This window comes from Lepidochelys kempii, chromosome 1 (assembly GCF_965140265.1).
Source record: "Lepidochelys kempii isolate rLepKem1 chromosome 1, rLepKem1.hap2, whole genome shotgun sequence".
Taxonomy (NCBI): Eukaryota; Metazoa; Chordata; order Testudines; family Cheloniidae; genus Lepidochelys; species Lepidochelys kempii.
Genome location: NC_133256.1, coordinates 106,016,397 through 106,029,857, shown reverse-complemented (window position 1 = coordinate 106,029,857; position 13,461 = coordinate 106,016,397). Strand labels below are relative to the sequence as shown.

General features: G+C 41.0%; 1 protein-coding gene across 7 annotated transcripts in view; it reads right to left on the bottom strand.

Annotated features, from left to right (window-relative positions):
* Window positions 1-13,461, bottom strand: part of MYO16 (myosin XVI) — a 607,668-nt gene that overhangs the window by 454,127 nt on the left and 140,080 nt on the right. For all 7 annotated transcript variants that reach the window (XM_073349543.1, XM_073349573.1, XM_073349563.1 and 4 more), the window contains one exon: window positions 12,280-12,543. In XM_073349543.1, the coding sequence (XP_073205644.1) occupies window positions 12,280-12,505 (226 nt within the window). In that variant the 5' untranslated portion in view covers window positions 12,506-12,543. The remainder of the gene's footprint in view (window positions 1-12,279; window positions 12,544-13,461) is intronic.

The following is a 13,461-nucleotide window of genomic DNA, read 5'->3' as shown; positions in this document are numbered from 1 at the left end:
ACCCCAAGCCGCCCTGCGGGAAAAACTCTTGTTTCTTCTCTTGTGGGAGAAGTACCAGAACTTTTGATATGCCCCATGCAGGTTCTGGGGTAGTGGACGAGGCAGTATGTGTTACTCAGCTTCCTGAGTTCCCAGGAAGCTGAATAGCAGATACCACATCTTTGGCCATCCCGGAGCCTGCATGAGGCATAATAAGCAAAAACGTACACTGCCAAACCCACAACTGGTGTCCAGTGTTCGCAGCTGTGTCAGGGCAGGCTCAGCCTTCCCTGGCCTATTATACCCACCAGCCATGTGCTACAACTAGACTGCAATTTTTAAAGCTGGGCAGTCTACAAAACCAGTCACAATGTTCATTAAGGACTTGATCCAAAGACCAGTGAAATCGATGGAAAGTCTGCCACTGATAATGCTGGGCTACAGTGCAGGCTCTAAGCTCTAGTGTTCATAGGTCTACACACAATGAAGTGTACAGTGCAGCCCTCAGGAACATTAACATTTTGTTTAACCCAAAATTGCTTATTAACCAGTTTTGTAAACCAGACTTATATACTCCTAGCTATTTCCTTCTAAAATGTGTGCTTTTCATATACATTCAAATTCATAAATATATATCTTCCATATTACAATTAAATAATATTTTACATTTTAATTATACTTTTTTTGCAAAACAAGAAAGTGCCTTATTGTATAGTGTGCATCTTGTACCTTTTTAGTGTATTTATAGAACACAAACCATGCACAGAAGACAAAAAGCACATATGGAATCCCGTAGAAATTCAAATGTATTCAAATTTTATCTCCTTGTGATTTTATGATTGCTTTGAAATGGGTTACTTTGATTACTTAACATCTGTTACCCAATAACCAAAGGCTTTATGTTTCTCAGTGTTCCAACAAAAGGATGCCCTGTGTTGTTGAATTCATCACACACCGTGCCAAACAAATTTAACAACCATGCTGGACCTACAAGACTGAACGATTGCTCTGGTTTGAAAGGTGCCTCTGCCTTCTGGGCATTTGAAACAGCCTCTTTGTTAATGGGTGGCCCAAGCTGGTTGATAGGATGCTTCATTTTTCCATAGGCAGAAAGGATTAAGTTACTAACATCTTGTCTGGTGGACAGTCAGCTGTTTTAGCCTTACACATAAGTATGATTTCCTAATGCAGAACGCATTTGTTTCAACAGCCTCAGATTTATTCAGTTACAGTATAACTATTTTTTTTCCTTTTTATGATCTCAATTCTGCAAAGATTTATGCATATCTATAACTTTACACACCATAAACTTTACTACTCACCATATGTGAACTTGAGCATGTATTCATTTTTTTTCCCAAGGATTGGGACCATGTATGTCACATTGAATGTGTATATGCATATATATCAATCACATTTGCTTTTACAATGGTTCCTCTTAAAATCAACATTTGCCAATGGTTACCAAATAATGGTGTCTGACACACATTTTTCTCCTCTAATTAGAAAAGAAACTAACTGTGGTATCCCAAATGGCAAACGCTGGCATTTCAGTGGCCATTACTGCATGCATAAGTTAATTCAAAGAATTATAAAACCAGGCAATTCTGAGTTAAAGTGAACTTAAAGAAATCCAAACATGTTAAGTTATGAAAATGCACATTTAGGACACCCAGATAAACTTAAATCTGCCCTGTAGTGACACAATATAAAGAACACATGATTCTGATCAATATCTTTTAGCGTTTTTGGTCCAAAATTATATTAAACTGATTCTTAAAGACCCATTTGATTTTTTTGTATTTTTTTTCCTTATATGGCATCACTACAGAATAAATTACTAACAGGTACTCTAAAACTCAGTTCCATTTTAATGCAGTTTTTATCTGGGACTTTCTTTTTTTTTTTAATTAAAAGTTTATACATGAACATTAACTAAAAAACTCACACTTCACTGGTATGCTCCAACTCTACTCTAAAGCAGTGCAAAGCATTCACAGCATATTGGCCAGTTAAACTGGGTTTATTATTTTAGCTTTGTTCCAACACAGCAGCACAAAATAGACTGGAAGGATATAGCCCAGTTTCCCCCAGCCTCCTGTCCTCCAAATTTCCCCCTACCTCTTGCACCTCCCTACGTTCCCAGCATGCATATTCCAAAATATCTTTCCCTTTTGTTACACACACACACACTTCCCTTACCACCCACCTATGCCTTTGAGAAGAGAAGTGTTTATGCCCATATTCTTGGTGTTACAGGAATCTGAGTTCAAATACATGTAAATTATTAACACTTGGTTAATATCACTTCTCCCCCCAGAGGCCGACCTGTACCTCCTCATTGTGGTGGAGAGGTGCAACATCTGAATGAGGGAATTGCTCATTGGAGCTATGCCATCAGCAATGAAGGCTGGTCTGAAATAGCGCCTTGGGCATTATGTGAGGTGGACAGATCCAGTGTGAACCCTGAAAATGATGGCTAGCACAAGTGGCGAAGATACAGGGCAGCAGCTGTGCCTAGCTACCCGAAATGTAGGAAGTTGCCAAGAAAGACTCAGTGGCTTGGGTCACACAGGGTAAAACCAGTACTGGCAGACCAGGAAAAGGTTTGCATTACTGCGCTTCCATCTCATCCCTGTGGAACAAGGTATTCTTTGGGACAATCATTTGCTCTTGCTTGTGATCAACATGAATAACTTAACGCTAAGCACCAGGCTTAAAGCCCCTGTCCTACTCTCAGCTGTAGATGCCCTGCTGGTGCTGTCTTCCCCTGGAGTAAACGTGATGGGTTCATGTCAAAGTCCCTCTGGGGACATGTGTCCTCTGATGTCAGCAAGCATGTCTGCAGTATATCATGACAATGTATTCAATCGTAGCTAGGATCTCTACCAATCCACCAAAATTGAAATCTGGAATGTTGTAACTATTTACAGGTGTGGTCATCAGCTCACTGCCTCACACAAAATGGACCATCTTGGCATATCAATCGCCAGCCTAATGGAAGCAAGGCTGATAGAGAATGGGTGCCATGAGATGCAAGATTATTTATTTCCGTATTCCAGAGGTCCCAACCACTTATACTGGGTAGCATTACTACTGTGAGGTGACACCAAGTCCTCCTTGATAACTTGGGATGCCTGTGTCTTCTCAACTATTTATTGCACATCTTAAAAATTATTATTATATTAGTCTATGTGCCAACAGAGGAATCAGCTGATTTAGTCAAAGTTTATTTCTACAATCAATTGGAATCGTTAGTGTGCACTGTTCCTCCACATGATAATGGCCAATGACCTGTTCAAGCCCAATCAGCAGAGAGCCAATACTGCATTCAGATTGCAGCTGCACAGGAATGGACCAAATGGCAAACGATTGCTACAGTCAACTGTTCGGCTAAGTGTTGAAAAACAAGATCACATCTAGCTCTCATCCTATTAAATCAGTCCCTCCAGCCCCCTAATTGTTTTTTTGTTGCTCTTCCACGAATTCCATTAATTTTATCCACAGCTGCTCAATTTATAAACATTAAAGGTGTGTGAACCTTTCATAATGAAACACAAACACAAAAGCTAGTCCTGGATTTCCTTACCAACATGAAACCCAGCCCTCGTTTGCTTAAAAGGGTTCACAGAAGTTCATACAAGTTTTGATGATTCCGGGTACTGTTTGAAACCAGAGTGTGAAGCAAGCAGCCACTGCCACAGTTGTTGTGGAGACTTTCGGGTGCCACAGTTGTTCAGGTGATTCCCAAAATAGTTCAGTGAATTCTGGGGAACATCATGTCTCAAAATTAAGGAAACAGCCATTGTTAAAGCAGCAGGATTCAGTGAATTAAGGGGCAAGATCTATACAGGGTCCCCCTCCAATTCCAATGATGGTAGATGGGGAAACAGATTATCCCTGTGAAGAGCGTGAGTGTACCAAGAACAGCTAACCACCACCTCACTTCAGAAAAGTGTGTTTGTGTGTGGTGGGTATTTGCAAATCATGGGCCAGCTCCCTGAGATAGAAGCAAAATGGAGAGAGAATACTTGGCCTGTTGAGGGTAAAGGTGTCCTTGGGAAGAGGGACAATGTCTCCTGAATTATTGCCTCAGGTGAAAAAAATATACAAAACTCAGCAGTTTTGTTCTTGAGTTTTTCTTGTTAATTAAAAATATATATAGTTTGATGGATTCCAGGGCACCCCCAAAAAACGTAAGAAGGTTTCTACTAACTCCTCAGCTGAATGTGGTGCATTTAGTGAGACTTTAATATATAAATTTTCAGAACAACATGGGCTCTGATAACATTCAATTTTGCATAAAAAAAACAAACAAACACTGTGAAAATCCCTTCATACCATGTAATTAACTGGTTAATGGTTGTATTAGGATACAGCATATGTGTGTGCATGTATGATTACCCTGCTTAATTTAAAAGCATACACCCTGCAATGAGCTCTGCATGGGTGCTCTGTGTGCTAAATGTGGCAGGGTCAGGGCTCTAGACAGTCATACCAGGGCAGAGATGTTCTATTATGGCCTATTAACCAGTGTCACTCAAATGAACTCTTTGGAGCCATTAAGGGTATGTCTACACAGCAAAAAACAAAACAAAACAAAACACTGCAGTGCAGTGCACCTTAGAGCCCAGGTCAATGGATTTGGGCTCATGCTACAGGACTAAAAGCAATGCAGCCGTTGAGGCTCAAGATGTATCCTGGACTCTCAGACCTGCTCACACAAGACACAGCACAATGTTTTTGCTCTTCGGTATGACAGATATTCTCTTTTATATATACTACAAAAGGTAATGCTGTGTCATATTTCAACACATAAAAATGAGGAGATTTTAAGACGTGCATGTACACCTTTTATTATTGTTAATAAAAGAGTATTAAAGTTGGAGAGATAGCCTTTGGTTTTTCACAATATAAAGTAGTTCAAGAACAAATGAAATTCAAGTGTCACTGTACATTAAAATGACAGATTACTGACAATAAAAGAAGATTTACTACCTGAACACAATGATAAAATAACACAATCAATAATCAGCCCTCTCCGGTTGAGAAGATGAGATGTTTACACTGTCACTATTTCAATAAACTCAGATAAGTCTCCTGTAACACATTCTAAAATTGTATCACTGCCAGAGTGCACAACGAGCATCATGAACGTGCATGTTTCATGGACTTTTTTGCAGACATTCCATTCCCCCTCCCGCTCCCCAATTACAGTGATTCAGGTATAAGTGGGTGGAGAAAGCAAAGTATTTGCCTGGATTTGCTGACAATACACACTCCTGGATAATGGGCTGGCTCAGGGAGAAGCATCATCCCTTTTCTTACCTCTTGGCCACCTCATGTGGGGGTGAAGTATTGAGATTATGAGGAGTCAGGATACCCCTAGCCCCAGGGTAGTCAATTATTTTTTGTCAAATTCCAAATTTCTTGGTCAAGGTATAGTCAAGGTCCAGAGAAAACAATAAAAAACCCAACAACAATAATGAGTAAATAAATTGATTTGGGCGTCCATTCAAAAGCATCTGGCAGTCCGGATTTGGACCGCAGTCCATCTTTTGACTACCCCTGCCCTAGCCCTTCCTCTGAGGTCTAATGGGTCTCTTTGCATGCTAAAAGGGCTCCTTGCTTCTAGAGATTTATACAGCTCCTCTTAAGGGGCAGGATACCATATTGGTGCCTATTCTTAACCTATCCCATGGTCACTGCTGCCTTGTGTTTTTTAGTATGTTGCTGCTGTTCACTTTCAGTGGCTGCTGGATTTTCTATTCTGCTCTGGATTCAGTTTTTTCAGGGGCCAGTATGGATTTGTTTTTCTCACTGAATGAACTGTGTATGCTCATACAGTCAGTAAAAGTGTTAAATAGCCTGAAGGGTCTGACCTTTAGGGCATGTTGCAAAGCATATCTACTATTCTGCCTGGCTTTTGGTGAGAAGGGAGCTGTGAGAAGATGGGGAGTGGTGAGGATGTTAATTTTTAAATCATAGGCATCTCTGTTTAGGGGACTGAATGAGGGAATTGTATATTGTAACAATTGCATTTCTAAATGCTGTGAAGAGCACTTACCAGAGTGTCTATCCGTAACTCTATCTGTTTCTGTTTTTAATCAAAATACATAATCTGATGCTCTCAAACAATAGCAAATATACATAATCACTAGGGTTGCGCGAAAGGTTCAGAAGAGAGTGGGAGGCGAGAATTCAAATCTGTCCAACAGACCACACTGAAATGTGGTAAAGTAAGGACAAAATCACAGAATCTCAGGGTTGGAAGGGACCTCAGGAGGTCATCTAGTCCAACCCCCTGCTCAAAGCAGGACCGATCCCCAACTAAATCATCCCAGATAGGGCTTTGTCAAGCCTGACCTTAAAAACTTCTAGGGAAGGAGATTCCACCACCTCCCTAGATAATGCATTCCAGTGTTTCACCACCCTCATAGTGAAAAAGTTTTTCCTAATATCCAACCTAAATCTCCCCCACTGCAACTTGAGACCATTACTCCTTGTTCTGTCATCTGCTACCACTGAGAACAGTCTAGAGCCATCCTCTTTGGAACCCCCTTCCAGGTAGCTGAAAGCAGCTATCAAATCCCCCCTCATTCTTCTCTTCTGAAGACTAAACATCCCCACTTCCCTCAGCCTCTCCTCATAAGTCATGTGTTCCAGTCCCCTAATCATTTTTGTTGCCCTCCGCTGGATTCTTTCCAATTTTTCCACATCCTTCTTGTTGTGTGGGGCCCAAAACTGGACACAGTACTCCAGATGAGGCCTCACCAATGTCGAATAGAGGGGAACAATCACGTCCCTCGATCTGGTGGCAATGCCCCTACTTATACATCCCAAAATGCCATTGGCCTTCTTGGCAACAACAGCACACTGTTGACTCATATCCAACTTCTCATCCACTATAACCCCTAAGTCCTTTTCTGCAGAACTGCTGCCGAGCCATTCGGTCCCTAGTCTGTAGCGGTGCATTGGATTCTTCCATCCTAAGTGCAGGACTCTGCACTTGTGCTTGTTGAACCTCATCAGATTTCTTTTGGCCCAATTCTCCAATTTGTCTAGGTCCCTCTGTATCCTATCCCTACCCTCCAGCATATCTACCACTCCTCCCAGTTTAGTGTCATCTGCAAACTTGCTGAGTGTGCAATCCACACCATCCTCCAGATCATTTATGAAGATATTGAACAAAACTGGCCCCACGACTGACCCCTGGGGCACTCCACTTGATACCAGATGCCAACTAGACATGGAGCCATTGATCACTACCCATTGAGCCCGACAATCTAGCCAGCTTTCTATCCACCTTATAGTCCATTCATTCAGCCCATACTTCTTTAACTTGCTGGCAAGAATACTGTGAGAGACCGTGTCAAAATTGGCAGGGTGGAGTTGACTAACACAAAAAGTAATGATGTTTCATTGGCCAAGATCCTGCCTTAGAGCAGTTTTATGCCTAGTTACCCAAAGCCAGATTTCCCACAAAATCGAGGGTTCCCCCTGTGTACATTGCATTGGAGCTATGAAAGTGACAACAGCAGCTCCTTTGTTACACTCATTCGCAACCACCAGCTCAAGGGTCTGCTCAGGTTCTCAAACATCAGACATCCTCATCAGCCAGAAATGTTCCCCTTTTGGCATTTGGATTCAAGAACAATTTAGAACAGCCCTCAGAATGCTGTCAGTTACACCAAGGATTGGACAAGTGCCAGCAGAGCCCCAGTACTGGGCAGCACAAAAGTAGCTTAAAGCCCCCTGTGTATGTTTGCACATATAGAATCATAGAAGTTCAGGACTGGAAGAGGGGTCATCTAGTCCAGTCCCCTGCACTCAACGCAGGACTACATAATAGCTAGACCATTCCTGACAGGTGTTTGTCTAACCTGTTCTTAAAAACCTCCAGTGATGCAGATTCCACAACCTCCCTAGGCAATTTGTTCCAGTGCTTAACCACCCTAACACGAAGTTTTCCTAATGTCCAACCTAACCTCTCTTGCTGCAATTTAAGCCCATTGCTTCTTGTCCTAGCCTCAGAGGTAACGAGAACAATTTTTCTCCCTCCTCTTTGTAACCATCTTTTATGTATTTGAAAACTGTTATCACATCCCCACTCAGTTTTCTCTTCTCCAGGCTAAAGAAACAAAATGTTTTCAATATTTCGTCATAGATCATGTTTTCTAGACCTTCAATCATTTTTGTTGCTCTTCTCTGAACTTTCTCCAATTTGTCTATATCTTTCCTGAAATGTGGTGCTCAGAACTGGACACAATACTCCAGTTGAGGCCTTATCAGCTCAGAGTACAGCTTAAGATTTACTTCTTCTGTCTCGCTTACAACACTCCTTCTAATACATCGCAGAATGATGTTTGCTTTTTCTGCAACAGTGTCACACTGTTGACTCATATTTAGCTTGTGATCCTCTATGACCCCAGATTCCTTTCTGCAGTACTCCTTCCTAAGCAGTCATTTACCATTCTGTATGTATGCAATTGATAGCTCCTTCTTAAGTGTAGTACTTTGCATTTTTCCTTTTTGAATTTCATCCTATTAACTTCCCTCCAAAGCACTTCCAACCTCTCCCAGCTTGGTATCATCTGCAAACTTTATAAGTGTACTCTCTATACCATTATCTAAATCATTGATGAAGATCTTGAGCAGACCCAGACCTGATCCCTGAGGAACCCCACTTGATATGTCTTTCCAATTTGACAGTGAACCACTGATAACTACTCCCTGGGAACAGTTTTCCAACCAGTTATGCACTCACATTATCTGTATTTCCCTAGTTTTTTTTTATGAGAAGGTCACTTGAGACAATATCAAAAGCCTTACTAAAGTCAAGATATACCACTTCTACTGCTTCCTCCTAACCACAAGACTTGTCAAAGAAAGTGATTAGCTATTTGTTCTTGACAAATCCATGCTGACTGTTACTTATCGCCTTACTATCTTCGCGTTGTTTGCAAATTGATTGCTTGATTATTTGCTCCATTATCTTTCCGGGTAATGAAGTTAAGGTGAGTGGTCTGTAATTCCCCAGGTTACCCTTATTTCCCATTTTATAGATTGGCACTATATTTGCCCTCTTGCATTCCTCTGGAATCTCTCCCATCTTCTATGAGTTTTCAAAGATAATTGCTAATGACTCAGATATCTTCTCAACTTCTTGAGTATTCTAAGATATATTTCATCAGGCCCTGATGACTTGAAGACATCTAACTTATCCAAGTAATTTTTAACTTGTTCTGTCCTTATTTTAGCCTCAGATTCTACCTCATTTTCACTGGCATTCACTATGTTAGATGTCCAGTCACTAGTAAAATAAAGGTGAAAACTGAAACAAAAAAGTGAGCCTTGCTCTTCCTCTTACTTCTAATGTATTTGAATAATGTTTTCTTATGACCCTTTATGTCTCTCGCTAGTTTAATCTTGTTTTGTGCCTTCACCTTTATAATTATGTCCCTATATGCTTGTATTGCTTGTTTATATTCATCCTTTGTAATTTGATCTAGTTTCCATTTTTTGTAGGACTCTTCTTAGAGTTTCAGATCATTGAAGATCTCCTGGTTAAACCAGAGTGGTCTCTTGCAATACTTTCTATCTTTCCTACACAGTGGAATAGTTTGCTCTTGTACCCTTAATAATGTCTCTCTGAAACACTTCCAACTCTCTCGAACAGTTTTCCACCTAAGACTTGCTTCCCATTGGATCTTACTACCAACTCCTTGAGTTTATAAAGTCTGCCTTCTTGAAATCCATTTTCTTTATTGTGCTGTTTTTCTTCCTACCATTCCTTAGAATCATGAACTCTATCATTTCATGTTGTCTTTCACCCAAGCTGCATTCTACTTTCAAATTCTCAACCAGTTCCTCCCTATATGTCATAGAAACATAGAATCATAGAATATCAGGGTTGGAAGGGTCCTCAGGAGGTCACCTAGTCCAAGCCCCTGCTCAAAGCAGGATCAATCCCCAACTAAATCATCCCAGACAGGGCTTTGTCAAGCCTGACCTTAAAAACTTCTAAGGAAGGAGATTCCACCACCTCCCTAGGTAACACATTCCAGAGTTTCACCACCCTTCTAGTGAAAAAGATTTTCCTAATATCCAATCTAAACCTCCCCCACTGCAACTTGAGACCATTACTCTTCGTTCTGTCATCCACTACCATTGAGAACAGTCTAGATCCATCCTCTTTGGAACCCTCTTTCAGGTAGTTGAAAGCAGCTATCAAATCCCCCCTCATTCTTCTCTTCTGCAGACTAAACAATCCCAGTTCCCTCAGCCTCTCCTCATAAGTCATGTGTTCCAGTCCCCTAATCATTTTTGTTGCCCTCCGTTGGACGTTTTCCAATTTTTCCACATCCTTCTTGTAGTGTGGGGCCCAAAACTGGACACAGTACTCCAGATGAGGCCTCACCAATGTTGAATAGAGGGGAACAATCACGTCCCTCAATCTGCTGGCAATGCCCCTATTTATACATCCCAAAATGCCATTGGCCTTCTTGGCAACAACAGCACACTGTTGACTCATATCCAGCTTCTTGTCCACTGTAACTCCTAGGTCCTTTTCTGCAGAACTGCTGCTGAGCCATTCAGTCCCTAGTCTGTAGCGGTGCTGGGATTCTTCTGTCCTAAGTGCAGGACTCCGCACTTGTCCTTGTTGAACCTCATCAGATTTCTTTTGGCCCAATCCTCTCATTTGTCTAGGACCCTCTGTATCCTATCCCTACCCTCCAGCGTATCTACCTCTCCTCCCAGTTTAGTGTCATCTGCAAACTTGCTGAGGGTGCAATCCACACCATCCTCCAGATCATTAATGAAGATATTGAACAAAACCGGCCCGAGGACCGACCCTTGGGGCACTCCACTTGATACCGGCTGCCAACTAGACATGGAGCCATTGATCACTACCCATTGAGCCCGATAATCTATCCAACTTTCTATCTACCTTTGTCTCCAATGCATTCCAAGAACATGTTGGATAACCTGTGCCCTGCTGTATTATTTTCCCAACAGATGTCTGGGTAGTTAAATCCCCCATCACCACCTAGCACTCCTGTGCTTGGGATGATTTTGTTAGTTGTTTTAAACAAAAGCCTCATCAACTTCTTTCTTGGTAGGTGATCTGTAGTAGACCTCTCCATGACATCATCCTTGTTTTTACCCCTTTTATCCTTACCCAGAGACTTTCAACAAATCTGCTTCCTATATCCACCTCAACCTTGGTCCAAAAGTATACAGTACATCTGTATAATACAAGGCGACACTTCCTCCCTTTGTTCCCCTGCCTATCCTTCCTGAGCAACCTGTACTCTTCTATACCAATATTCTGGTCATGTGAACTATCCCCCAACAATGTCATAGTTGTAATCACTCACTAGGATTTCTAGTTTTCCCTGCTTATTACCCATACTTGCATTAGTTTACAAACATCTACGTTACTATTTTGTTTCCCGCTCTTGTCTCTCCCTTTTCCCTGCTATGCCCATGCTCCCCCCAGATTCTGACCCTTCTCCCAGGTCTCTGTGTTTTTGACTTACACGTTTGCACCTACACACAGGCACGTACACACTCCAGTTGTGCGGAGCACTCAAACACAGCTCAGGATCTGGGCAATTATGCTGTCAGGAGGTTACATCACATCACCAGCTCAGAGGATCCAGAAGCAGACAGAGCCAATGTTTTAATCTCAGTGTTTCATAAAGCCAAGTAACTGTACATAAATGCTGTCACATCACAACAATCACCACCATCATTTTGGGGTCAGGGTTCATCAAGCACTATGGCTAAAGTCCATCCTCTTAAGAGTCACCAATTCCTAATAACCATTTAATTGCTCCCAGCCAGAACCACATCTTTGAAGGAAGCTTATTTATTTAAGAGCTTTGTTTAAATACAGGGGAAAAAAATCTCAAAGCATCACTAAACAACTGGGTGCAATTCTATGGCTGCAGTATGCAGGAAGTCAGACTACATGATCAAAACATTCCCTTCTGGCTTTAAAATCTATGATTCTGTAATCACCTTTATCCTACAGTGACATCCTAAGGCCTCCAAAGCACTATTTGCTTTCATCAAGGACATAAATTATATGCCATAATGCTTTATATTATATAATACACATTTACTCTATTGCGTATTAATTGCAAAGTACATAGTACATTCTAGCTATAAATAGCTACTGTTATTTGAAATTAAGTCTAAAATAATGCCTCAAGACACAAAGTAGTGCTACTCTGAAACTTTTAGCCACACAAAGGAATAAACCATGAGAGTACTGCTAAATGCCTGTGGTACCTTCTTTGTCATCATGATGTATGATTGCATCCTGTATCATAACAGCGAGGTTGAAATGAACTCGGTGATTCTTTCCATGTTTAAATTTTTGCACATGTCCTTCCTGTTTCTGAAAAGCTTTTTCTCTTTCATAATACGCCTTTATTTGATCACAGCGCATACGCTTCACCAACCGCTGACGCTGGCCTAAAGGGAGGGACTCCAGCAAGCACTGGTCAATTTCCATGTCATGTGTTCGAAAAACATTACATAGCTGGAAACAGCCTACAAGAAATGAAAAATAAACAAATTAAGGTCAGATAACACTGAGTTTTCAATGTTTAATGAAATTCCCACCAAACTTCTTGGGGTTCCTATTTAACTCTTTAGAAGTCTGTATTATGTAAGCAATCATCTGCTTTATGGAAACACATAATTAATTCCATAAAGTTAAAAGTATTTTTACTTTAAATGGATGCTTTAAAATGCATAAACACAAAAATTAATAGAAAGAGGTCTGAGAGTTCAAATATGTGAGACGGATAAGACATAAATAATTCAATGTAATACGAGTGGTTACCATTTGCCTACAAACAAGACAATATTATATAGTGAAATGCCAGTCTGATGTTTGTGCCTCCATCTTTGCATTTTCATCTTGCTTTGGGTTAGCAAATTCCTGTTACTCAGTGAGAAGAAAAAAAAAATATTATAACTATAGTGATTTCATTAGCATGATATGGGTACTCAGGCAAATGTCTAGCTATTAAAACCAGAAAAACCATTATAGATTCATAACAATGTGAACGAGGTTTTTTTTGCATTGTATTTAGCTCTCCAAGTGGAATCTTCTAATAAAGTTAGATAGCAGGAACTGAAGAAGAAACAAACTGAAAATGTAACTATGTTTCGGTCAGTCATTCACTATGCACTCTGAAGTAGGATTCCTTCCCCCGCTCCCCAGGGTTAAATCTGCCATTTTTACCAGACGGTAAAGTTGGGAGGGATAGTAAAGTAACCCATGCTTACCCAATGCCGCTCTCTGTCCCACTCTAGCGGCCAGCCCCCCCTAGAAGTTTGTTTGTCTGCCAGTGGCTTTGGATTAACAAGGCTTGTTTAGCTCTGGCAGCAAAGGCTCGCAGTTTTAAGTCAGTGATCCCCAAACTTTTTACCTTACACTCCCCCCTTTACTCCTGTCTGTGC